Source organism: Electrona antarctica, assembly GCF_951216825.1.
Source record: "Electrona antarctica genome assembly, chromosome: 5".
Lineage (NCBI taxonomy): Eukaryota > Metazoa > Chordata > Actinopteri > Myctophiformes > Myctophidae > Electrona > Electrona antarctica.
The window spans coordinates 41,770,198-41,794,511 of NC_136810.1; the positions used below are offsets into that span (position 1 = coordinate 41,770,198).

Genomic DNA, 24,314 nt, shown 5'->3' on the forward strand with positions numbered 1-24,314 from the left:
ATTTATGCTGCTCATTTTTGTTTGAAACCAGTTCTCACTTTCACTCATTTCCTCGGACCCCTTTAGCAGTGCTTGATAAGACACGTGCGCATCATTAAAATCATCCAACAGTGATTTGTACTTGTGCACGTTGTCATCCAATTCCTCTGTAACCATATTGTCTTTCATCAACTCCTTTATAATGTTCATTCTCCGCGTCAGTGGGGAGAGTTTGTATTTGCGCGATGAGCGCATTTTTGCAATGTGTTCTCCGTCCATTTGAGAAACTTCAGGTTCATTGGGAATGCTCACGGTGAGCATTGACACCGCAACATTGTGTTCAGTTCCATCCGTTCCTTTGTTTGATCCATTTTCAACTTCATCCATGTTGTCAAGTTGTATGAACACAAAGGCAGGGCAATACACACGCTCTTTATGTTTTCAATCCATTGCAATTCAGAGGGGCGGCGTTTAGCGCACTTTTTAATGCAGTTGAAGAATAATTAAGTTAAATAAATTAATGTCGGTCAATGCGCACCAAATGTCATTTTTTTGCGCTCCTAAATGAACTTCAAGTCCTCCTTTATCCAATTCCTTCACAGTTTCCAGTGTCAACTTATATTTTCTTCGTTATGATTTGTTTTAAAAGTTGCATTATTTACCGCCGCACCACCATCTTGTCCTTTGTTGTCCTTTGTTGTCTCAGCCCCCGCTGTCCTCCGTTCAAACAGTTGCTCATCTTCAGCAATCCTTTCCTTTTTCCTCAAACTCCAAAGCGAGTCTTTTGACTAATGTAGTGACCACTTATCCGTTGTTGAAACACTTTTCTCCTTTAGTGTGAGCCACTTCTTGGGCAGACTGAACATGCTAAAGACGCTTGCTTTGTTTGAATAAAATAATAGAATGATTTCAGGTTGGTTCAGGTGTTAAATTAAAGTTGTTTATTTCTTCCTTTACAGGGATGCAAAAACGGGAAAACTTAAACTTGTAGGCTAAAACAAATAAAGTAACACAAAATCCTTCACACCAAACAGGCAAGGTCAAAAGACTGTCTGCTTGCCAGTCTGTCACGCCCCTATTGTGACATAGAGTTCCTTATAAGGTATCCTGCAGTGGGCAGAGAGCAGACTTCATTAGTTGACACATCACCACCACCAGAGGGCCAATAAATATATAATATAATTGAATATAAGGATTTGGCTCCTACAATTATGAATAGAAAAGCTGTGCTTAATTAAACAAATTAAGTGTAAGTTAGACTTTCACAAATATTGCCAATTTAGACCATATTTGTATTGCGGTTGTGAATAATGTTGTATGATATCCCATTACAGTTGCTGTATTTACCACATCTTTGTGGAGGCAGGAATGCATCTGTGTATAATAACAACAGCTGAACTATAACTGAGGCGTTTTGCATATGGAAACCAGGTTCAAGTTTATTGGAAAAACATAATTGCATAAAAGTATGAAATATGATATTTCTTACAATTCAATTCAAGAGGATTGTGTTGGGATTACAGTTTGACTTAATTTGACTGAACAGGAAATCATGAGAAGTACACAGTACACAGTATGTGCTTTGAATTTTGCTGGCATTTGGCTGCAGCATTGTTTGTGAGAAAGCATGCTAGGTGGCTGGTAGCTCAACACAGGTAGTCTGTAGACTCACGGTGCTCATGCATCAATTGTGCCAAGATGAGACACAGAATTTGATTGGAAGACAGGCTGGCAGACAGGCTTTATATATTGTTATATCACTATTCACTACATAGTGTTATATCAATTGACCTAAATGGCATTATATCAACAAGGATAGGGTGATTTAAAAAGATTGTCTGTATCAGAAATTATTATATGTATACAGTATGTATATTAGTGCCTCTGCTATAGACGCCTTATCAGACGACGTCACACTGATAAGAAACGGCATGCGTGCGCATAAAGGCAGCAGAAGAACACCACCTCTCATAAGATGCAATGGAAAAGTTCTAACTGCACTCACGTGTAAAAAATGCCCCATCAAACTTTCAGATGCTGTTTTTCTCCCAGTGTGGAGGAAGAATGATTAGGATTTTTATTGTGATCTCTCGCCCTTGAAATATATAATCCTTGGTTTCTGTTGTGTTTGAACAATAATAGCAATTCAAAACAGTTGTCCTCAAAACCACACCTCCAGTCGCTGTCATAAGAACGGGAGGTGCGCTCATGAACACGGCAGCAGAGCCTATTTGTGCACGGCTGCACGCGCACCTGCAGTCCATCAAGTATCATTTATGCTTCGTCCCGCGATGGTGTCGCGCACGCAGACCTCTACGCTCACAACAGTCGCATCTGCGATGCGATGTGAGCTTGTATATCAGCTGTTCTCTGTGCGCAATACTGTTGGGCTTTGAAGTATAAATGTCTCCTAGGGTGCATCTCACTAGCCAACTCACAAGAGAGATTGAATGGACTGAAACCAGCGCTCCCCAAAACAACAGGTTTGGAGATCTGTTGGGAATTGATTACATGAAACAGTCACCCGTGCGCCCAGTCCCAATGTTTGTAAACAAATAATTGGTCTATTGTAATCTGCAAATTGCATTTGATGTGATTTGAAAGTGAGGTAATTGGAGGCTGCTGTGCTCATTACATTTGAGCAGTGGTTTTCAACCTGTTTTATATCAAGACCCATCATTTTTTCGGCATTTGAGCCACGGACCACAATTTGATGACATTTAGCCTTCCCAGACATGAGAATATTTTGTTGTCGTTGAATAGGATTTTGTCCACAATTCCATGCTGTATTGATGTGGTAGCCATAGGTTAGATTACAGTCAAACATTCTGTAGACTGTAATGCAGATGTTTAACTGTGTCCACTTGGTTTCATTTTACACTCGAGAGTTAAAGATCTAAGGATACATTTGGTTACCAACTCTCCGTCATTTAGTTGGGGACCACCTGGAACCTCCTCAAGGACCACCGGTGGTCCCCGGACCTCTGGTTGAAAACCACTGCAGTAGATAGTAGATACATACACCCCAGGTCTCTCAGTACCAGAAACAGTGGGGAGAGTGTCTGTCCATCCATCCATCCATCCATCTGGGGGGAACAGCTCCACCAGAGAGCTCCAGACTTTCCTCTCCAGAGCAACATTAGTAACTTCCTCCTGGCAGATCCCGAGGCGTTCCAAGGCCAGTGAGTTGATGTGATTCCTCCAAATGCGCCTTGGTCTGCCCCGGCGTCTCCTCCCAGTGGGACGTGCCTCGAGGAACTCCCTACTAGGGAGACGCCCGAGAGGCATCCTAACCAGATGCCCAAACCACCTAAGCTGGCTCCTTTCCAGGCGAAGAAGCGCTTGACTGAACTTCTCACCCTATCTCTAGGGGATATGCCAGCCACCCGTCGGAGAAAACTTTTTCCTTATTTTCTGTCATATACTCTTACAGTGGTTGTTCATAATTAAACGTGGCCAGGAGTTGAGAATTCAATATAGCCTTATTAATATGTATAAGCAGTATAAGTAAGTAGCAGTATAAGATCAATAAGGAGTTTTTGGGACTATGAATCATGCAATGCTATTTCAGTGGAGTCCCATAATAATAATAAAAAGAATAGTTGGAAATTAGCAGAAATGTGTCCCCATTACCCATTACTTCAGCTGGGGAAAACCGATAAAACTGTATTTTTTTTCCCAAGATTCGTGTATATCACCTCAGAAACCATCATAGAATCGCTCAGCTGAAATGGACTGCTACTATATTATATTACACACTATATCTTATCTTAATATTCTTATATATTATATATTATATCTGACAACATTGTTATACCATATTATATTATCTTACACTATTACTTGCCTGTACTCTTCCCTGTCTCTCCTTCTTTCTACTTCTCTCCCCCGACACGGTCGAGGCAGATGGCCGCCCTTCCTAGAGTCGGGTTCTGCTTGACGTTTCTTCCTAACTAAGGGAGTTTTTCGTTACCACTGTCAATTTACAATTTAGGCATTTAGCAGACGCTCTTAATCCAGAGCGACTTACATTAAGCAATAACAAAAAGCATGGCATACATCACATATATAAAAAGTAGTTATCATGAATCATGGGTAAACTAAGAACGTAACAGTGGAGTATCTATGTAAACTATACATACTATACTATATAATATATTATACATGTGTACTATAAAGTGCTATGACTACATAAAGTGCAATTCTAGAGCTGTCTACGTAACAAGCTATAAGTCTGTTTAAAATACTATCTAAGTCTACATAATGTGCTATCTAAGGGGCTAGGCTAGGGCAAGTGCTACGGGCCATGGTGGAGTCTGAAGAGGTGGGTTTTCAGACTACGGCGGAAGATTGGGAGTGAGGCTGCAGTTCTGACTGCGATGGGAAGTGCATTCCATAGTTTTGGAGCCAGAAGGGAGAAGAGTTTGGGACGTGTGGAGTGTTGTCCCGGCGTTTTTAGTGAAGGTACCTCCAGCTTCCCTGCGTTGGCTGATCGGAATATTGCTTGCTCAGGGTGGGATCTCTGTCGGTTTTCTGCTCTACATGTAAAGTGTCTTGAGAAAACTTGTGATTTCACACTTTAATAAAATTGAATTGAATTGAATTGAATTGAAATTAAATGAAATAAAATAAATTCATACTGAGCCCACCGCCTTCGTATACACTCTTCCGTCTTCCTCCTCTGGCTTTCATGTCCACTTTGTCTCTTCGTCTAATCCCAGAGTATTAGCCAGTCCTAAGGGGCTCCTCGTCCCTGATGTAGGTTGGGGGCAAAACATTTCCAACCCTTTGTAAAGTCTCCTTTGTAGCCCAGAACACGCCTGGAGAGTATAGGGACCGACACCAGACTTTGAACAAAAAAAGAGCCCCCATTCTCCTCACGTTGGCCCCGGGGCTAAGAGCTGGGAGACAGTGGAAATGCTACAACCACTGGGGACTTGGATAAAATGATTGCTCTTCTTCGCACAGTTTGAATGAGTCATTCAGGTTCACAGATTAAGTTTGCTATGTGGTGGCGGTATAGCAGAGAGCGCCTTAGGTTAATTTAGTTTTGAAGCAGACGTCTGCCGACTCTGCCGAGTGCTGATTTCGCTAGACTCACGCTATAACTTCCTCGCAAAACTGTAGGATTATTTGTTAATCTGAAAAGTTTGCAATGTACAGTAATGATAAACAGTGTTGAAGAGAAACATGCTGTACAGTATTATGTGTGCAATGTAAGCAGGTTAACACGAGATTTACTGTATAAATAAATGTGGCATTATGTGTCCTTTTTTAGATTAAAATTATTCTGCACAGTGGTGATTTGGATAAACAAACAAAGTGTTATTTGCTCATGAAAAAGTGCCAGCTTATCATGGCCAGTTTGAGTTAAAGAAAATATATATTTCTTGTTTATTTAAAGGGGAATACCACTCATTTTCAACATTTTACTATGTCATAAATATACCTTTATAGTTGTGTGGAAATAATAAAAAAGTCCCTAGAAGTGTGCCTAGAACTGGAGGTCTGAAAAAAATCAGTAACATTATGAAGTACATCTTGTTCATCTCCCAGAGCGTCTCCCTCACTCTCTGACACCATCTCTCTCTCTCTCCCTCACTTTCTCTCTTTTCTCTGACTCATCATCGTTCTGCGCTCATGGAACAACATATTTTCAAAAGAGGGTTGGCCGCCAATTACCCTATTGGCCTGAAGACTATGTTTTTTTTCAATAGAAATATCCAAAAATACAGTGTCGTATCGTATCATAATCGGGGACTAGACTATTTGTCATTCAATGTTCTTTTTTCACAAATGAGTCTTGAAAAATGGCGGTCGTCTTATCATCAGAGTCGTCTTATATTCGGCGCAGTGAAACACTACTGACATAGAAACACCACTGACATAGAAACACCACTGACATGGAAACACCACTGACATGGAAACACCACTGACATGGAAACACCACTGACATAGAAACACCACTGACATGGAAACACCACTGACATAGAAACACCACTGACATGGAAACACCACTGACATGGAAACACCACTGACATAGAAACACCACTGACATGGAAACACCACTGACATGGAAACACCACTACCATAGAAACACCACTGACATGGAAACACCACTGACATAGAAACACCACTGACATGGAAACACCACTGACTTAGAAACACCACTGACATAGAAACACCACTGACATGGAAACACCACTGACATGGAAACACCACTGACATAGAAACACCACTGACATAGAAACACCACTGACATAGAAACACCACTGACATGGAAACACCACTGACTTAGAAACACCACTGACATAGAAACACCACTGACATGGAAACACCACTGACTTAGAAACACCACTGACATAGAAACACCACTGACATGGAAACACCACTGACCTAGAAACACCACTGACATGGAAACACCACTGACATGGAAACACCACTGACTTGGAAACACCACTGACATAGAAACACCACTGACATGGAAACACCACTGACATAGAAACACCACTGACATGGAAACACCACTGACAGTGAAACACCACTGACATGGAAACACCACTGACATAGAAACACCACTGACAGTGAAACACCACTGACATGGAAACACCACTGACATGGAAACACCACTGACAGTGAAACACCACTGACATGGAAACACCACTGACATAGAAACACCACTGACATAGAAACACCACTGACATGGAAACACCACTGACATAGAAACACCACTGACAGTGAAACACCACTGACATGGAAACACCACTGACAGTGAAACACCACTGACATGGAAACACCACTGACAGTGAAACACCACTGACATGGAAACACCACTGACAGTGAAACACCACTGACATGGAAACACCACTGACATAGAAACACCACTGACATAGAAACACCACTGACATGGAAACACCACTGACATGGAAACACCACTGACTTAGAAACACCACTGACATAGAAACACCACTGACATGGAAACACCACTGACTTAGAAACACCACTGACATAGAAACACCACTGACATGGAAACACCACTGACATAGAAACACCACTGACATAGAAACACCACTGACATGGAAACACCACTGACTTAGAAACACCACTGACATAGAAACACCACTGACATGGAAACACCACTGACATAGAAACACCACTGACATGGAAACACCACTGACAGTGAAACACCACTGACATGGAAACACCACTGACATAGAAACACCACTGACAGTGAAACACCACTGACATGGAAACACCACTGACATGGAAACACCACTGACAGTGAAACACCACTGACATGGAAACACCACTGACATAGAAACACCACTGACATAGAAACACCACTGACATGGAAACACCACTGACATAGAAACACCACTGACAGTGAAACACCACTGACATGGAAACACCACTGACAGTGAAACACCACTGACATGGAAACACCACTGACAGTGAAACACCACTGACATGGAAACACCACTGACAGTGAAACACCACTGACATGGAAACACCACTGACATAGAAACACCACTGACAGTGAAACACCACTGACATAGAAACACCACTGACAGTGAAACACCACTGACATAGAAACACCACTGACAGTGAAACACCACTGACATAGAAACACCACTGACAGTGAAACACCACTGACATAGAAACACCACTGACATGGACACACCACTGACAGAAACACCACTGACATAGAAACACCACTACCATAGAAACACCACTGACATGGAAACACCACTGACATGGAAACACCACTACCATAGAAACACCACTGACATGGAAACACCACTGACATGGAAACACCACTGACATAGAAACACCACTGACATGGAAACACCACTGACATAGAAACACCACTGACATGGAAACACCACTGACATGGAAACACCACTGACATGGAAACACCACTGACATGGAAACACCACTGACATGGAAACACCACTGACAGTGAAACACCACTGACATGGAAACACCACTGACATAGAAACACCAGTGACAGTGAAACACCACTGACAGAAACACCACTGACATAGAAACACCACTACCATAGAAACACCACTGACATGGAAACACCACTGACATGGAAACACCACTACCATAGAAACACCACTGACATGGAAACACCACTGACATGGAAACACCACTGACATAGAAACACCACTGACATGGAAACACCACTGACATAGAAACACCACTGACATGGAAACACCACTGACATGGAAACACCACTGACATGGAAACACCACTGACAGTGAAACACCACTGACATGGAAACACCACTGACATAGAAACACCAGTGACAGTGAAACACCACTGACATGGAAACACCACTGACAGTGAAACACCACTGACATAGAAACACCACTGACAGTGAAACACCACTGACATGGACACACCACTGACAGAAACACCACTGACATAGAAACACCACTGACATAGAAACACCACTGACATAGAAACACCACTGACATGGAAACATAGGTTTTTCAGAAAACTGTCAGGATTTAGAAGACATTGTGTAGAATCTGCTCTCAGGTCTAAATGGGTTTAGCCTGGAGAGGTACAATAGTGATTTATTGCTACAGAGTCCCAAAATAAGATGTCACAACGGCCCCATCTGGATCTCTGCGGGCCATACCTGCAAAACTATATTTCATACACTCATACACATTTCACTTTCATGTACCTGGAAAACTATTTTGGACCCTGGAAATATATTTCCACTAGCCCCTCCCTCCTATGCTCAGCTTTGTGTGTTTGTGTGCACCACATTTGAGATGATTTGATTGGCTGAGCACCCCATAGCGATGATTTGATTGGCTGAGCAAAGTACATATTGAGGATAAAAATCACACCCATCATTGTACATCATCCATTCATTGTCAATGGGAATTTAATCTTTGTATAGGACAAACATACAGATTTGCTCAGACACAACGTAAATTCTCCATTCATTGTCAATGGCTGGGTTTTTCAAACGGGCCAATGAAATAAACAGTAATATAGTGACATCACACTATCAGCCCCTCCCCTAACCCCTCCCCCTTTATCATACAACTACAGCTGTGGGTGCGGCTTCAGTTCAGGTGGATCACCACCCATCACCACCCACCAGGCAAACCAGGCATACTTAATGAACTGGTGGGCGTGCCCACATAAAAACAATATTTTAACAAATACTGTACACTTTTTGGAAAAGATTATAACAATAAGACCTGATGATCATGTTTTAGGGTGAAAAAAATCACGGCACTCCATCTTTAATGTTTGTGTTAGGACAAGTATCTACACTATAGCTGAATATAGGAGGGGCTAGCGCCCCTCAAAAAGTGAGGACAGAAAAGTGAAGATGGAAAAGTGAGGACGCGAATTGTGATTGGCCGGAATGAGATGATGTATGATAAGAGCATTCCTCAATATTGTACTCACGCAGAGACACACACACACACACACACACGCACACACACACTACTGTCGATCTGTCTGCCTGCCTGCCTGCCTGTTTCTGCCTGCCTGCCTGTTTCTGCCTGCCTGCCTGTTTCTGTCTATCTGTCAAGTCACGTCCGTCTGTTGAATTCCTAACATCATGGAAAACAGTTGATGATGTAAAGTGATATATAGTCAGTCTTGGGTATCTACGGTGTGTTCAATGATATTCTGCTGTCTATACGTAGTCACAGCAACTCTTGTCTCGTTGCCATGTCCAGTTTGTCCACACAACTCACCATTTCACATTTCACTGGAGGGTGGAATATTGCCTTGCTGTTGTTGTCCGGGGTCATAGACTGCATTTGGGTCTCAAGTGTGTCTGAGAGTGTCTGTCTGTCTGTCTGTCTGTCTGTCTGTCTGTCTTGTAGCTACTGTACGTTTTCTAACCCCAGCCCTCTGTCCTACACCATAGCCTGTTGATTTTGTGTGTGTGTGTGTGTGTGTGTGTGTGTGTGTGTGTGTGTGTGTGTGTGTGTGTGTGTGTGTGTGTGTGTGTGTGTGTGTGTGTGTGTGTGTGTGTGTGTGTGTGTGTGTGTGTGTGTGTGTGTGTGTGTGTGTGTGTGTGTGTGTGGGGACAGCTGCGTCAGCACCCCTCAGTGTTTACTGAGGGGTGTAGGGGGGGTGGGGGAGTGCTGGACTTTACTGGGTCAACGGAAAAATACATTTGTTGACGGTTGCCATAACAGTGTGGATTTCTTGTTTTATATATATATATATCTTCTTTTTTTTTTGAGAGAGAGAGATTTGACCTCAGATTCCTATCACCATATCTTCTGCTCTTCTAGAGATATGCCGTATATCTGTCTATTATATCAGGATGTAATATCGTACAACCTCCAGTAATTTTTTGAGGGGCGCTAGCCCCTCCTATATTCAGCTTTAGTGTAGATTCTTGTCCTAAGACAAACATTAAATGCCATTGACAATGAATGGAGAATTTACGTCATATGTAGACGAGCAAATCGGCTATTTTGTCCTAACTCAAAGATTAAATTCCCATTGACAATGACATCATGCATCGTGAAGATGTATGATGATAAGAGCGCCCCTCACTTCACACAGGTGTGATTTTTTTCTACATGTTTTATAATAATAGTATAATATCTAGAGGTTCACATCTAGTAGCCTCTCTCTCTCTCCCCTTCTCTCTCTCTCTGTCCACCTATCTCTTTCTCCCCTTCTCTCTCTCTGTCCCCCTTTTCCTCTCTCGCCTTCTCTCTCTCCCCCCTCTTTTTATCTCTCCTCTCTCCCCCACTTCATCTCCCCCTCACTCTCTCCCTCTTTCTCTGTCCCCCTTTCTCTCTCTCCCCCCTATTTCTCTCGCCCTATCTCTCCACCCCCCCCCTGGGTTTTGGGGCGAAAACCCAGTTGAATTTGAGTGTTCCTGCACTGGCCATCCCCTGACGAGAAAAAGGCTTAGCCTCTCCAAATTTATACAAATGAGATAATCCTACTATAAATCCACCACGTCTCTGTCTCCACCGACTTCAAATTTGACACACACGTTCCACACCACCACAGGGAGTGCAGTGCCCAGTGTCGAGCTGGTCAGATACACGGTTGTCCAGAACCACCACAAAAGGCTCTGTCTGGTCAGGCTCTGCCAGTGGACCTAATGAGCCTAAGTCACCTCAGCTGTAGATTCCATGACGTCACATTGAGATTAGGCAACACACTTCATATCTGGGCATGCCTAACACAGAACGCCATATAGGAATAAAGGGACATAGATACAGAAATCTCCATATATGGGCATAAGGGACACAGACAGATGGGTGGAGCGGGTACTCTGACACAGGTACAACGGGTATTGTATAGCCGGGTGGGGCATGGATCTCCAACTTCCATCAACTTGGTGCTCTATAGCCGGGCACCGGTCTAGTCATAATAATGAATTGCATTTTATAGCGCTTTTGTAAGTGCTCAAAGCGCTTTACAAAGGTCCATTCATTCATACATTGGGAGGTGAAGTGGCGAACAGTATGTCGTTCTGAGCGATCTGTTAAAATTACTGTAAACACGTCATAATGGATGTCAATGATTATAGAACTTAAACATTGCCACCCAAATGTGTAGTCATACATAGACTAGTGACGTCACAGATGACTGATGTCACAGGCTAGAGATTAACCATGGAGCCATGCCGTTCCCAAGCGGATGCCGACGCCCACATGATTCGATTTTTTTCATATTTTTTACGACTCATTTAATCACCTGTGTTTCATCACAGTACAATGAATACCGTTTTTACTGCATGGTTTATGGATCCTTAACGATCCTAAACGTTCACCATTTTCCTTCAACATTTTTGCTAATGCTATTTGCGTTTTCCTTGTGAGAGTAAGTTCTAGAGAATTCCTCATTTCTGTCCAGTTTAGCAGGCTTGTTGTCTGTCATCTGGGAGGGTACAGGTATAACATATAGAATAGCACTCGCTTATGTCTTTCAAATGATGCCAAATGAACCAAACTACTGCATTGTGTGCGGATTTATGATTGCAGTTGCTTTCTCACCCACATATCACCTTCGGCTCCACTGCGTTCCTTCCTGACACATTACTGAGTTTGTTTCCGACGGGAGATCCATGAAGACAATCACAGCCTTGGACTACAGCTCATGTCTCTCTCCATCTCTGGGCTCTGTGCTCATGTACCACCCCCCCCCCCCCCCCCCCCCCTCTCTCTCTCTCCATTTCGGCAGGGTTTCTTTTTGAGGGGCGCTAGCCCTTCCTATATTCAGCTATTAGTGTAGATTTTCGTTTTACACAAACATTAAATTCCGATTGACAATGAATGGAGAATTTACGTCATATGTGTCTGAGCAAATCGGCTATTTTGTCCTACACAAACATTAAATTCACATTGACAATGAATGGAGAATTTTACGTCATAGTGTCTGAAGACTTTAGGCATAGTGTCTATTTTACATCATGATGATGTACGATGATAAGAAGCGTGGGATGCACACGCAGATCAGACACACCAACGGACCGACATGCGGGAACAACGGTCGGACATGCGGTCAAACATGCGCTGCTCCCGTGATTGCGGTTAGGTTTCTGGTTATGTTAGGGTTTGAGGTAGGTTGTCGGTCTAATGACAGTCGGACAAATAGTATGTCTAAACTAAAGCCTGTACCTCCCTTCAAATGGATGTGATGTGTCTCTCTCTGGTCCTCCATGTCTGCTCTCCTTTCTCTTCTCTCTCATTCTCTGGTAGCAAGTTATCTACTAATGGCACAATAATCAGGATATGTATTCATTTCAATGTGTGAATGAAGAAAAAAGTGGAATGTCCGCACACGATATAATTCTGCTCCCCGCCTTTTTTATTTCAACCTATAAAAACTATATAAAAACATCGTTTCGCCCCTCCGGGCTTTCTCAAGTTCTCAAGTTACTTGAGAAAGCCCGGAGGGGGCGAAACGTTGTTGTATTTATTGGTTAAATAAAAAAGACGGAGCAGAATTATATCGTGTGCGTCCGCATACGATATATATTTATATATTTATATATTCCACTTTTTTCTTCATTCAGTCATGTTTTGGGTCCAGCACCGTATTCTGAAACTGGGATGTGCATAACTGCATATCGTTTTCCTGCTTTTCATTTCAATGTGTGCATGAAACCATGACCATTAGTCTTCACTGCTCTCTGAGGGAAGACATGGAGAAGAGGAGGCACAGTGGCATGGAGGAGACATGGAGAAGAGGAGGCACAGTGGCATGGAGGAGACATGGAGAAGAGGAGGCACAGTGGCATGGAGGAGACATGGAGAAGAGGAGGCACAGTGGCATGCATTGAATAACTATGAGGCCTGAAACATGGTCCCCACAGTACAATACAGTACAATATGTGTTGATTTTGACAGTGTTGATATTTTCAAGTTTTTAAAAAAATAGCAGATCTACAAGCTCGAGCTTGTGAGCTATGAGCTTGTAGATCTGTCTGTCTGGATTTTAATCCATCCCGACGGCCTTTGCTGCAGGTCCTTCTTTTCGCCACTGTCACTATCAAATAAAGACAATGTTAAAAAAATGAGCACATTATATAGAGCACAGCCACATTAGCGAACCGTAGAACAAACCCATATGGAGCATACAAGACACATTCAGTGGTATTCCTGCACGGTGTGCTGTAAAAAGTGGGACTCGTACTACTATGGTGTTCCATCTGTAGCCTACTTGTCTCGTACCGTAGAGATGGGGCAGACACAGAAAGTTGCAAGTCCAGCAGGATCTAAAAGTGTAACTCGTATATAGAAAGTTGAGGTACTGTATGGCTGCAGACAGACTGTCCATTGTGGTTGACAGAGGAACAGTGCCTTGTGGACACTGCAAATAAAGGAATGGTCTAATATGGTTCCTTGGTGTCTGTAAAGAATTCAAGCCGTCTTACCTATACCTGCATAGTTGTTGTCCCCTCTCCACACTTTCCATATCTTGTTCTTTGGCATGTCAGTTCCTCTTAACACTTGTGCCCAAGACGTCCCCACACGTCTTCATAATTACATCGGTAGGAGGCCCAAGATGTCTGGAGACGTCTTTTGGTCCTTTTTTATATGATATAAAACCTGATCTCTAAAATCCATTTCTTTGACAGCGGCTGTTGATAGGCAACTCCTTTCTCAGAGCATCCGGACATGTTTTGCGTGTGTGCGCAGCCGTTCACTTCCTTGTTTACGGGCAGACAAAACTTGCTATTATCTCTAAATCTACAGCGCTCTCCATGGTTTTGATCATAACGCTGTCCTAATTTCTGACTTAACCTAGCATCTCGTTTGGAATATTAACGCTTCTAAAGAGAGATCAGACTTATTAGCGTGAGGTAAAATGGAACATTATACCTCCTGGTTTGGGGGGAGTTTGAAGGCGGGGCTTTTCAGAGTAAAATCTGCCTCATCTGCTGGGCACTCTAGCGTCTTTATTTTGAAAAAGCCCAGGGCATAAAAAGTGCTAATACTGTATATCATTCCCTCACTCATTAGCTCTCTGCACAATGTCTCCATGCACCTCCATCACTTCTTAACGCCGTCTCCGTGTGACAAAAAGGGCAGATCGGCTAATTACTTGCCCGAGTAACACAGAATACGTCCTCGTCTGTACACCACGTTAGTCTTTCTCTATGTCTCCTCTTGTATCTCTTTCATCCAGATCACATCTGTGTCACATTATTGTCTCTATTCTTTCCCTTCTCTCCTGTTTCTCTCTCTCTCCTCTTCTTCCATTTCTCCGTCCCTTTTCTCTCACCGTGTCCTAGTGGCATGCGTAGCAACCGAGCATCACACTGGATTATGTGACATCCTCATTAGTATCAATGAAGCTGTCCTAACAAGCTGTGAGTGTAAGAAGGTGAGGGGACCGCCTGCTTTCCCCGGTGCATTGATGGACACTCTTGTCTCTATTTTTTGACACGGCAAGAACCACCTAGCCCTGGGGTCCTCTGCCTGCCAGTATGAATGTGTATGGGACACTGATGTTGGAAAGGTGGGAGGCAGAGATGCTGCTACTCTGTTGTAATGAAACATATAGTACACAAAACAGTACAGTCCATCCCCTGGCCTCTAGGCAGAGTGGGGTGTGTCCCCTGGCCTCCAGGCAGAGTGGGGTGTGTCCCCTGGCTGCCCTCCAGGCAGAGTGGGGTGTGTCACCTGGCCTCCAGGCAGAGTGGGGTGTGTCACCTGGCCTCCAGGCAGAGTGGGGTGTGTCACCTGGCCTCCAGGCAGAGTGGGGTGTGTCCCTCCAGGCAGAGTGGGGTGTGTCCCCTGGCCTCCAGGCAGAGTGGGGTGTGTCACCTGGCCTCCAGGCAGAGTGGGGTGTGTCACCTGGCCTCCAGGCAGAGTGGGGTGTGTCACCTGGCCTCCAGGCAGAGTGGGGTGTGTCCCCCCTGGCCTCCAGGCAGAGTGGGGTGTCACCTGGCCTCCAGGCAGAGTGGGGTGTGTGTGTCCTGGCCTCCAGGCAGAGTGGGGTGTGTCCCCTGGCCTCCAGGCAGAGTGGGGTGTGTCCCCTGGCCTCCAGGCAAAGTGGGGTGTGTCCCCCCTGGCCTCCAGGCAGAGTGGGGTGTGTCCCCTGGCCTCCAGGCAGAGTGGGGTGTGTCCCCCCTGGCCTCCAGGCAGAGTGGGGTGTGTCCCCTGCCCTCCAGCCAGAGTGGGGTGTGTCCCCTGGCCTCCAGGCAGAGTGGGGTGTGTCTCCCCTGGCCTTCAGGCAGAGTGGGGTGTGTGTCCCCTGGCCTTCAGGCAGAGTGGGGTGTGTGTGTCCTGGCCTTCAGGCAGAGTGGGGTGCGGACTGAAAACGCAGAGGACATCTTGTCTTTCGGTCTGGTTTCTCACTGTTAGATGTTCCCTTTCACTCACTCTCTTAGTCTCTCTCTCTCTCTCTCTCTCTCTCTCTCTCTCACACTCTCACACTCTCTCTCACACACACACACACACACACACACACACACACACACACACACACACACACACACACACCATTATCACTTTGCTGGTTGCTCAAGGTCCATTGATTATATTGTATCTCCATCAAATCCATCTCTTCTTCTTTCCGTTGTCTACCTCCGCATCCCTCTCTCCATCTCCGCCATCAGTCCATTCACTGCTTTGTACATCCACCCCCCCCCCCCCCCCCCCCTCTCTCTCACCGTCTCTCCGTCATGGACAGTAGGGTTGTCTCCATCATGAAATTGTACTCTATTTCTGCTCGCCTTTTCAGGTTTTGTGAACGACTATACAGAGCAGACAAAGAATTGACTGACAATGACCTACACCATACTATAACGTACTGTGACCTAAATAGGCCATAATATAACACAGCGTGTTGTGTGGAAATCTTTTCAGCATGGAAACGATTACGGAGATCATGCAAAAATCATTGCGATCAGTATCTAAAATAATTGCAATAGGCATCCATGGCGACTGTGGTGTTTGAGAGGCGTTTTTGGTTCCATGTGTGGTCTCCTCTCCCTGCAGAGCCCCCTCTCTCAGGATGGCAGCCAGACCCCTGGCAGGAGGAGGAGAAGGAGATGGAGGAGGAGGAGGAGGAGGAGGAGGAGTAGGGATGGAGCAGCAACAGTTCCGCCCGTCCAGCACCACCATCAGTGACACCTCCACCTCTGTCACCTCCTCCACAATGGACACCACCACCTCCACGTCCAAGGTCAGTGAGTTTTAGGCGGAGTTGTGTGTGTGTGCGTGTGCGTGTGCGTGTGCGTGCGCACGTGCGTGCGTGCGTGCGTGCGTCATACACCGTTGCGGCCCCACAGTGGCATGGTATCTCCTCCCAGCCTATCAACAGGTGCCCTGGGGACAGAGATTGAATATGTGTCTCTGCCTGCACGCTCTGCCAGATGACAAGACATCCATCACACATCCTTTTACTCCAGTCCCACTCCACTGAGCCCACCTTTACCACACGCACGCACGCACGTGCGCGCACACACACACACAGACACAGTGCAACAACCCGAGCCGCTATACCAAGCATAGAATGATCTCTTCTCCTCTAGTTGTTACGGACCAATTAGTCTAGGGGTAAAGGTACGAATAACATGTAAAATGGACAGGAAACCTCACAGCAAATTCGAAAATGCTTTTACTTTAACACTTAAAGCATAAAAGTTACAGAGTTACAAAAGAGTTGTTTTCAGTACAAATGGCTCAATAAATACAACCATGTGACTCCCATTGAAAATGCATTGAGGCGGCCATGACACACAGAAGACACTTGCGTGTGTCTTAGGTGTGAGTGAGGCCTTACAGTGGTGGGGTGTTCCCAAAAGAAAATGAGACAAACAAAACAATAACTTCACCTAACCAAAACCCTAACCAATAACAAAGGGTCAAAACTATAATTTAGGCCTAACACTCCTTCCCGAAGGGAGCTACAAATAAACCAAAGAATAAGCAAAAGTTAACTAACAAGATGGTAACGAACAGCTGGAGCTAGATAAGCAATGTTGTCTCGTCGAAGCCCAGGCAAAGACTGTCTTTTATAGCAGACGCACTGTGCACACCAGTGCGTCACATGACCGGCTTGGTCATGTGTATGTGGTCAATACACATGAGGGTGATCAGGACCTCACGCAGATTCTACCGGCTCTCGCGAGAGATGGCAAGCGAGAAGGGACATTAGTCTGCAGCTGGGATAAGCACAGTAAACACTAAACACACACACGCACGCACGCACGCACACACACACACACAGTATGGCCAAGTCTAATAATACACATGTACAGTACATGGCACGCAACATAACTCACATGTAGGAACACAGCAATACACAATGCATTGTTTAAGGCAGTGATGTGTCACTGTAACTGCGTATTATGCTTGGTTAGCTGTGTGTGTGTGTGTGTGTGTGTGTGTGTGTGTGTGTGTGTGTGTGTGTGTGTGTGTGTGTGTGTGTGTGTGTGTGTGTGTGTGTGTGTGTGTGTGTGTGTGTGTGTGTGTGTGTGTGTGTGTGTGTGTGTGTGTGTGTGTGTGTGTGTGTGTGTGTGAGAGACATAAGTACATAGGTTGGTTGTAACAGTCTAGGACATGCACATAGGTTGGTTGTAAAAGGCTTCCAACAACTTGGGATGCCAAAAAAGCAGCTAAACTGCTTGCAAAATTCTGTGCAATCTGTTCTACTATCGGTATAGCCGCCAAATATGGCGAAGACGCTGTTACTTGTCACCCCTGAAGGGTGTGTGGGTATTTGTCCGGGATTTTCTGACTGCATTCTGAACAGCACCTTGTAAATATCTGTGTCCCCTGTATTGTATCTCTTATGTGGACATGCATCAATGATTGTGTGTGTGTGTGTGTGTGTGTGTGTGTGTGTGTGTGTGTGTGTGTGTGTGTGTGTGTGTGTGTGTGTGTGTGTGTGTGTGTGTGTGTGTGTGTGTGTGTGTGTGTGTGTGTGTGTGTGTGTGTGTGTGTGTGTGTGTGTGTGTGTGTGTGTGTGTGTGTGTGTGTGTGTGTGTGTGTGTTTGTTTGTTTTTGCAGGTGTCCCGATCGGCTGGCAGGGTTCACAGCTTTGGGAAGAGGGATCAGTCAATCAAGAGAAACCCAAACGTCCCTGTAGTGGTTCGAGGATGGCTATACAAGCAGGTTAAAACACATACACACACTGACAAACCTTATACCGTATCAAAATGAAATGTCTCTTTTTGGCTCTTGAATATAATATAATGGAGTGGAATAATAATAGGATTGATGATATGTAGCTTGCAGAGTTTGTTCAGTCAGATATACTCGAGGGGCTCATTCAGTGTTATGCAAGACCCACATGTCATTCGCTGGTCAATCAGCTGACCAATCGGGGGGGGGGGGGGGGGGGGGGGGTGTATTTAAGGTCACCTAGGTCTGGATTCTTCCTGCGTTCCTTCCTCTGCATATGGTTCCTGGTGTTGTTATGCGCTGTTTTCTCCCACCGCCACCCCAGCACCACCGGCGGGCTCTGCTATAGTACTGTTCCCCATGGGGGGGGGGGGGGGGGAGTTGTTGTATATCTACCTCCCTGCTCTTAAATCACGCTGGGACCGTATTCTCGTCCTGAGTAATTCATTTTGCGCCATGCGCTGGGTACGCATGATGAGCAGGCTCGTCTTAAAGGACCACTTCACCACTTTTCAACTTCTCTTCCTATAATTGGTCCTAACTAATGTTCATGATAAAATACCACCATTTTTTCCTACTCAGTCTGTGTCCTATAGAAAGGCTGTGGGCAGTTCAGAAACCCGTCCACCAGTGACATCATCGATGGTGAATCCAAGCTAATAGAAACGGCAGGCTTTCTTTTCCTGAAAAGTTGCAATGCAAAAGTTGAAGCCATCGTTCTCATGATAATAAAAATCTAAATATATTTTACAACAAATCTTGTTTAAAACAAATCTGCATAATGATGATGTCACTGGTGGACGGGTGTCCGAACTGCCCAAAGCCCTCCTATGAGACACAGACTGAGTAGGAAAAAATGGTGGTGTTGTATCATGAACATTAGTGAGGACCAATTATATGAAGAGATGTTGAAAAGTGGTGAAGTGGTCCTTTAAGGCGTTTAATATCGCTAGAACATTGCCTCGCTGTGTTTCATTTTTTGAACCGCTCCGGTTGCTATGCAACGTTGCTAGGGCCCCGCCCACACCGTTTGTTTTCACTCAACCACACTGGCTTCTGTTTTAGGCCGCGCCTTTGGAGGCTTTTTTCTTGGAAACTATAGCGCTGTCCGTGGTGTTGAACAGATCCGCGATGGCCGGAGGTCTTTTGTGATTATCTGGTGAGCGCAATGGGAACATTGGTGTTTTCTAGAGCAATTATGGACCTCATTTTAGATCGTTATTGTAAAGTTGGCCGAGTGGCCAAGGCTCCAAAAAGTGACAGAATCCAGCAATACCTTTTAGGGTGTTTTATTTCTCCCCGATACAGGTTATTCACAGTGGAAAGGCCTCGAACAAAACAAAACACTAAAGACTAACTCACGAAAAGACAACATAGAAAAACACTTGAAAACCAATTAGGGAAACAAACCCAGAACTTGAGAAACTGTGTAGGCTATAAACCCTGCAATGACAGGCCCCCTAGCAGCTCTCCCAGGGTGTTACCTTCTGGTTGTCTCAAGCCAAACTGAACTAACTCACTGCCCCTGCAGCCTCCCTCTTATACTAGGCAAGACTATACCAAGGAACAGTTCTGTAATTGGTAACCCACTTAACTCAACATCTGGCTAACCATGGCCCATGAGTTAACTTACACAATTACCTACTCAAAACAATTCGAATACATTTCAGATACATTACACAACATCAAGATAAATAGAAACCATAACATAAGAGCTCTTGTAAACCAGACAGACACCCCTCCTGCTCTATAGCACTTGGTACCTTCCTCCACTCAGTCAAGAGGATCACCAGTACTGCAGGAGAGCCAGGTGCCAACCAATCATAATTAAACCCAAATGACACCAAACATATACTGTGACAATATTTGCAAAGTACATACTTGTCCTCTTTTACAATTCACTGTGAGCTACAATAATAAAAATAAGCACTCATGTCCATTAACACAGTCTTCCAAGCCGGCCGGCAAAGTTAGGGATGCAACTGTGTAATTTAGGTATGAGCATTGTTCTCCATCAATGTATGTTTATAGGGCACGGGTTGCCCCGTGACAGGTATCATTGGCGCGATGCTTTAGCATCTAAGATGGAAGCCAAAAACTGAAGCACGTCATAGTAGAATGGCCAGAAATCCCTGGCACTGAAGCGCCATACCACCTTCGTCCAGCAGGCGGCACTCAATGTGTTAATAGTTAATGATGGCTGTATAATTGTGCCGAGCAGGGAGAAAAATGTAGCAGAGCCGAACGCCAAGATACAATGTTACGGTATATTCACACTTGTATTCTCATTCTATAATAAATTATTTGTTCAATCTATCCGTGAGTTATCTGACTGAATTATTGTCTGTGCATGCAGAACTTTGCCTTTGGCTTCACTGGCGTAAAATTAAAATCATATTCTATGCTATCGCTATGCACCACTATGATAATGAGTTCCACTTTCAAGAGAAAGACCTCTTAACAGACGGCCCAGATTTGGTGATGCTTGATATCAGTGTAACAATATAGAGCATACTGTACAGTTAGAGTAGCTTGAGCCAGGCTATAATTGGAGATCTGGGTGTGTACAGTATGTGAAGTTACTCTGCAAATAGCAAGGGGTTTGGCAGCTCAGAGTGTAAGCACGGGTCCCCAAATATAGCATCATTGTACATCCTGTACAAGGCAAACACACAGGCTGTATGCATGATGCAGTTATGACTGCACTTTTGAGGAGGAACACACACAGATGTGCACACACACACACGCACAGTAAAGTGCAGTGTATGCAAGAATGTACAGGACAAAATAATGCAACCACAGGCAAATGCATGTGTACTGTGTTTGGGCCGGGCCTAAAATGTATGCTATTAGTCGGGCCGACTGATTTTTTTAATTACAATTTTATTATGAAGATGGTGCTGCTGGTGACTGCATGGCGTTTCACTTGTACGCTTTTCTGTCCGTTGCTTCACTTCAAACTCTTCCACTCTCCTTTGAACCTTAAAAGACAAGAACATGGAGTTTACAAGCTGTGGCGGGTGAATCCACCCGATAAAAAGAGTATAATTGATCACTTCCTTTTATCCTCTGTCTCTCTGCCTTTTGTTCATGGTCTTTATATCTGTCGTCGTGTGTCCACCTCACTGGGTTTTCCTTTCATTAGGTCTCATTTTTCTTTATCACTCTGACACTCTCTCGTTCCCTTGTTCATTACTCCTTTCTTGTGCTCTTCCTCGCTTGTAAACCTCTCTCTCCTTTGTCTTGCATGCCCTCTCACCCCCCTCTCTCTCTCTCTCTCTCTCTTTTTCTCCCTCTGTTCACTGTTTGCTCACTCCCCTGATTTCATGTCTCTCTCTCCATCGTTCCCTGTTCCACTCCTCGCTTATTCTCTGTCACTTATTAGCTGTTTCTGCTGTCTTGACGTCTCTCTCTCTCTCTCTCTCTCTCATTACATCTTGATCCGTCTCTGTTTAGGTCTCTTTGAACATTTTGTGTTGTTTTTCTACCATCAAATTGGTTTTTAAATGTTTACATGGTCATGTTTCACCTTTGTTCTCTGGACTGGTTGATAGTCTTCCGAGCTCTGGTAGAGCAACTACATACACGAGCCTCAACAAGTGGTAACTGTATTGTTCCCAGGTGTAACAATTCTTTCGGCCAGTCTGCCTTCTCAGTAAAGTGGGCAAACCTTTGGAACTCCTTGCCTACGGGTCTAAAACTATAGAGGATGGTAATGTGTTCTACAGAGTAGCTCTACTCAAACTATGGTTGAATTCAAATCAACTGTGCTCACACGTATAGTGTCTGACTGGTTACATGAGTGATTATGTTTACTTTTGTTGTATAGGTCAATGTAATGGGTATTGTAAGTCTGTTGTAAAATATTATTACATTTATCTAGTATATTATTAGATTAGATGCATCTGCATGTATTTTTTGTAAACAATTGTTTTTAGTATAGATAGTTCAAATTTGTATAGAAAGGCCTAACCAGGGACTGGGGTTGCAAATTAGCCTTGGCTATATACCCTATGTACAACGCAACAGTTTCATGTTTCTACAACTTGATACATTGTTTGTTGTATTGTCCCTGTTAAATAAACATATATCCCTGTGTCTCTGACTCTATTCCTCTTTCTCTCTGTATACCTCTGTGTCTCCACAGGACAGTTCGGGAATGCGTCTGTGGAAGAGGAAGTGGTTTGTCTTGGCTGACTACTGTCTCTTCTACTATAAAGGTGAGGTGAAGGTCAATGCAACAGCTCCCTGTGCGTTTGTTTCCTTGTCATTTAACAGTGGGTAGTTCTCACTCAGTCTCCTTACAGTAAAGAGTAAATGTACGGTGAATGTTGAGGAAATGCCAGTAGGAAGACGGAGAGGGGAGGTACAGGCTAAAGAACACGGCCGTCTTGAGTGACAGGCTGACAGCAAGGCAGCCCTGTTAAGAGGCAGGCAGGCAGATCGCAACATTACACAAGCGATCCGTTCTTCACAAAATAGAGTTGTTCAGGCATTACTTCGTATTCTTATGCCAAAGTGATTTCTTGTATGACTGGAAGCATTGGAGGTTGTCAGTTGTAACGCTCTGTTAAGAGCCAGGCAGGCAGATCGCACAGTTTTGGGGGAGAGAGATGGGGGAGTGACATGCAGTAGAGGCCGTCGGGATCGGGAGTCGAACCCGCGGCACACTGCCAGACTCGGACTACCGGCCAAGGTGCCTGGACCGCTGAGCCACGGCCCAGGCCACAAGCTTCCGTTTTTAACGTGTATTATTTTAATATGGTTATATTAGTTCGATTGGAAATATCATTTTTAATTAATTAACATGCTAAGGTACCTCATATGTTGATAGATAGATATTTTTTTAGAGATAGACAGATAGATGATAGTATAGATGGATGGATAGATAAAAAACAATCTTTCTAATGAATTAACGTCCTAAGGTAGGCTACTTCATATTTTGACGCCCGTGGGCCTGCCTTTGCGCTTAAAGACAGTTTTTTATTCTATCTATCCATCCATCTATATTATCATCTATCTCCTTGTTCTTTTGCGGTCTGGTTTGAAAGCAGGCCTCACTGATAGACTGCACTTATCAACTACTCACTGACACTAAACTGACACCAAATGGACCATGAAATATTCTAGACACGCGTAAGCCCACGTAAATCTGTCACCACGTACAGTACACTGTTCTCTTTGCCTGAACGCTGCTGACATAATATAATCCCAAGAGCTTCCTGTGTAGTTTACACAAGCTGGAATGTCAAACACAGCTACTGTAAGTACTCCAGGGACATTCGTTTGGCAGCGATCTGGTTAGTAGTAAAGTATAAATTGGACTTTAGGGAGACTTTTGCACGTTGCATTTTGCATTGTCTGTTGCATTTTCAGTTCTTCATTTCTACAATATCCTGGTTAATGACGAACTGTGCACAAGAGGGTTTTTGTAATATATTGTACACATGACTTTTGCCATGAGTGCTGGTCCCATCCTGTAAAGTGTAAATAATGGGGTTTCTTTATTTTGACCAAAATTACCGAAATGGCATTTGAAAATAGCATATACATACTACATACTGTACATGGATATTGTGTAATGTGTACTGTACATACTGTACATTTTCACAAATATATTCTAAATTTATATGTTTTTTTGCTTTTTCTGCTCTGTAAAGTGCTTTACAGAGCAGAAAAGATAATAAAAACAAAAGCAAGAAAAAAAAACATTAAAAACAGGCATGCCGTTAAAAC

General features: G+C 44.1%; 1 protein-coding gene across 5 annotated transcripts in view; it reads left to right on the top strand.

Moving 5' to 3' along the window:
- The window catches only part of LOC306923407 (pleckstrin homology domain-containing family A member 7-like), a 189,294-nt gene that overhangs the window by 104,659 nt on the left and 60,321 nt on the right, over positions 1-24,314 (top strand). For all 5 annotated transcript variants that reach the window (XM_079501473.1, XM_079501470.1, XM_079501472.1 and 2 more), the window contains exons 5-7: positions 16,449-16,635; positions 18,465-18,569; positions 22,726-22,798. In XM_079501473.1, the coding sequence (XP_079357599.1) occupies positions 16,449-16,635; positions 18,465-18,569; positions 22,726-22,798 (365 nt within the window). The remainder of the gene's footprint in view (positions 1-16,448; positions 16,636-18,464; positions 18,570-22,725; positions 22,799-24,314) is intronic.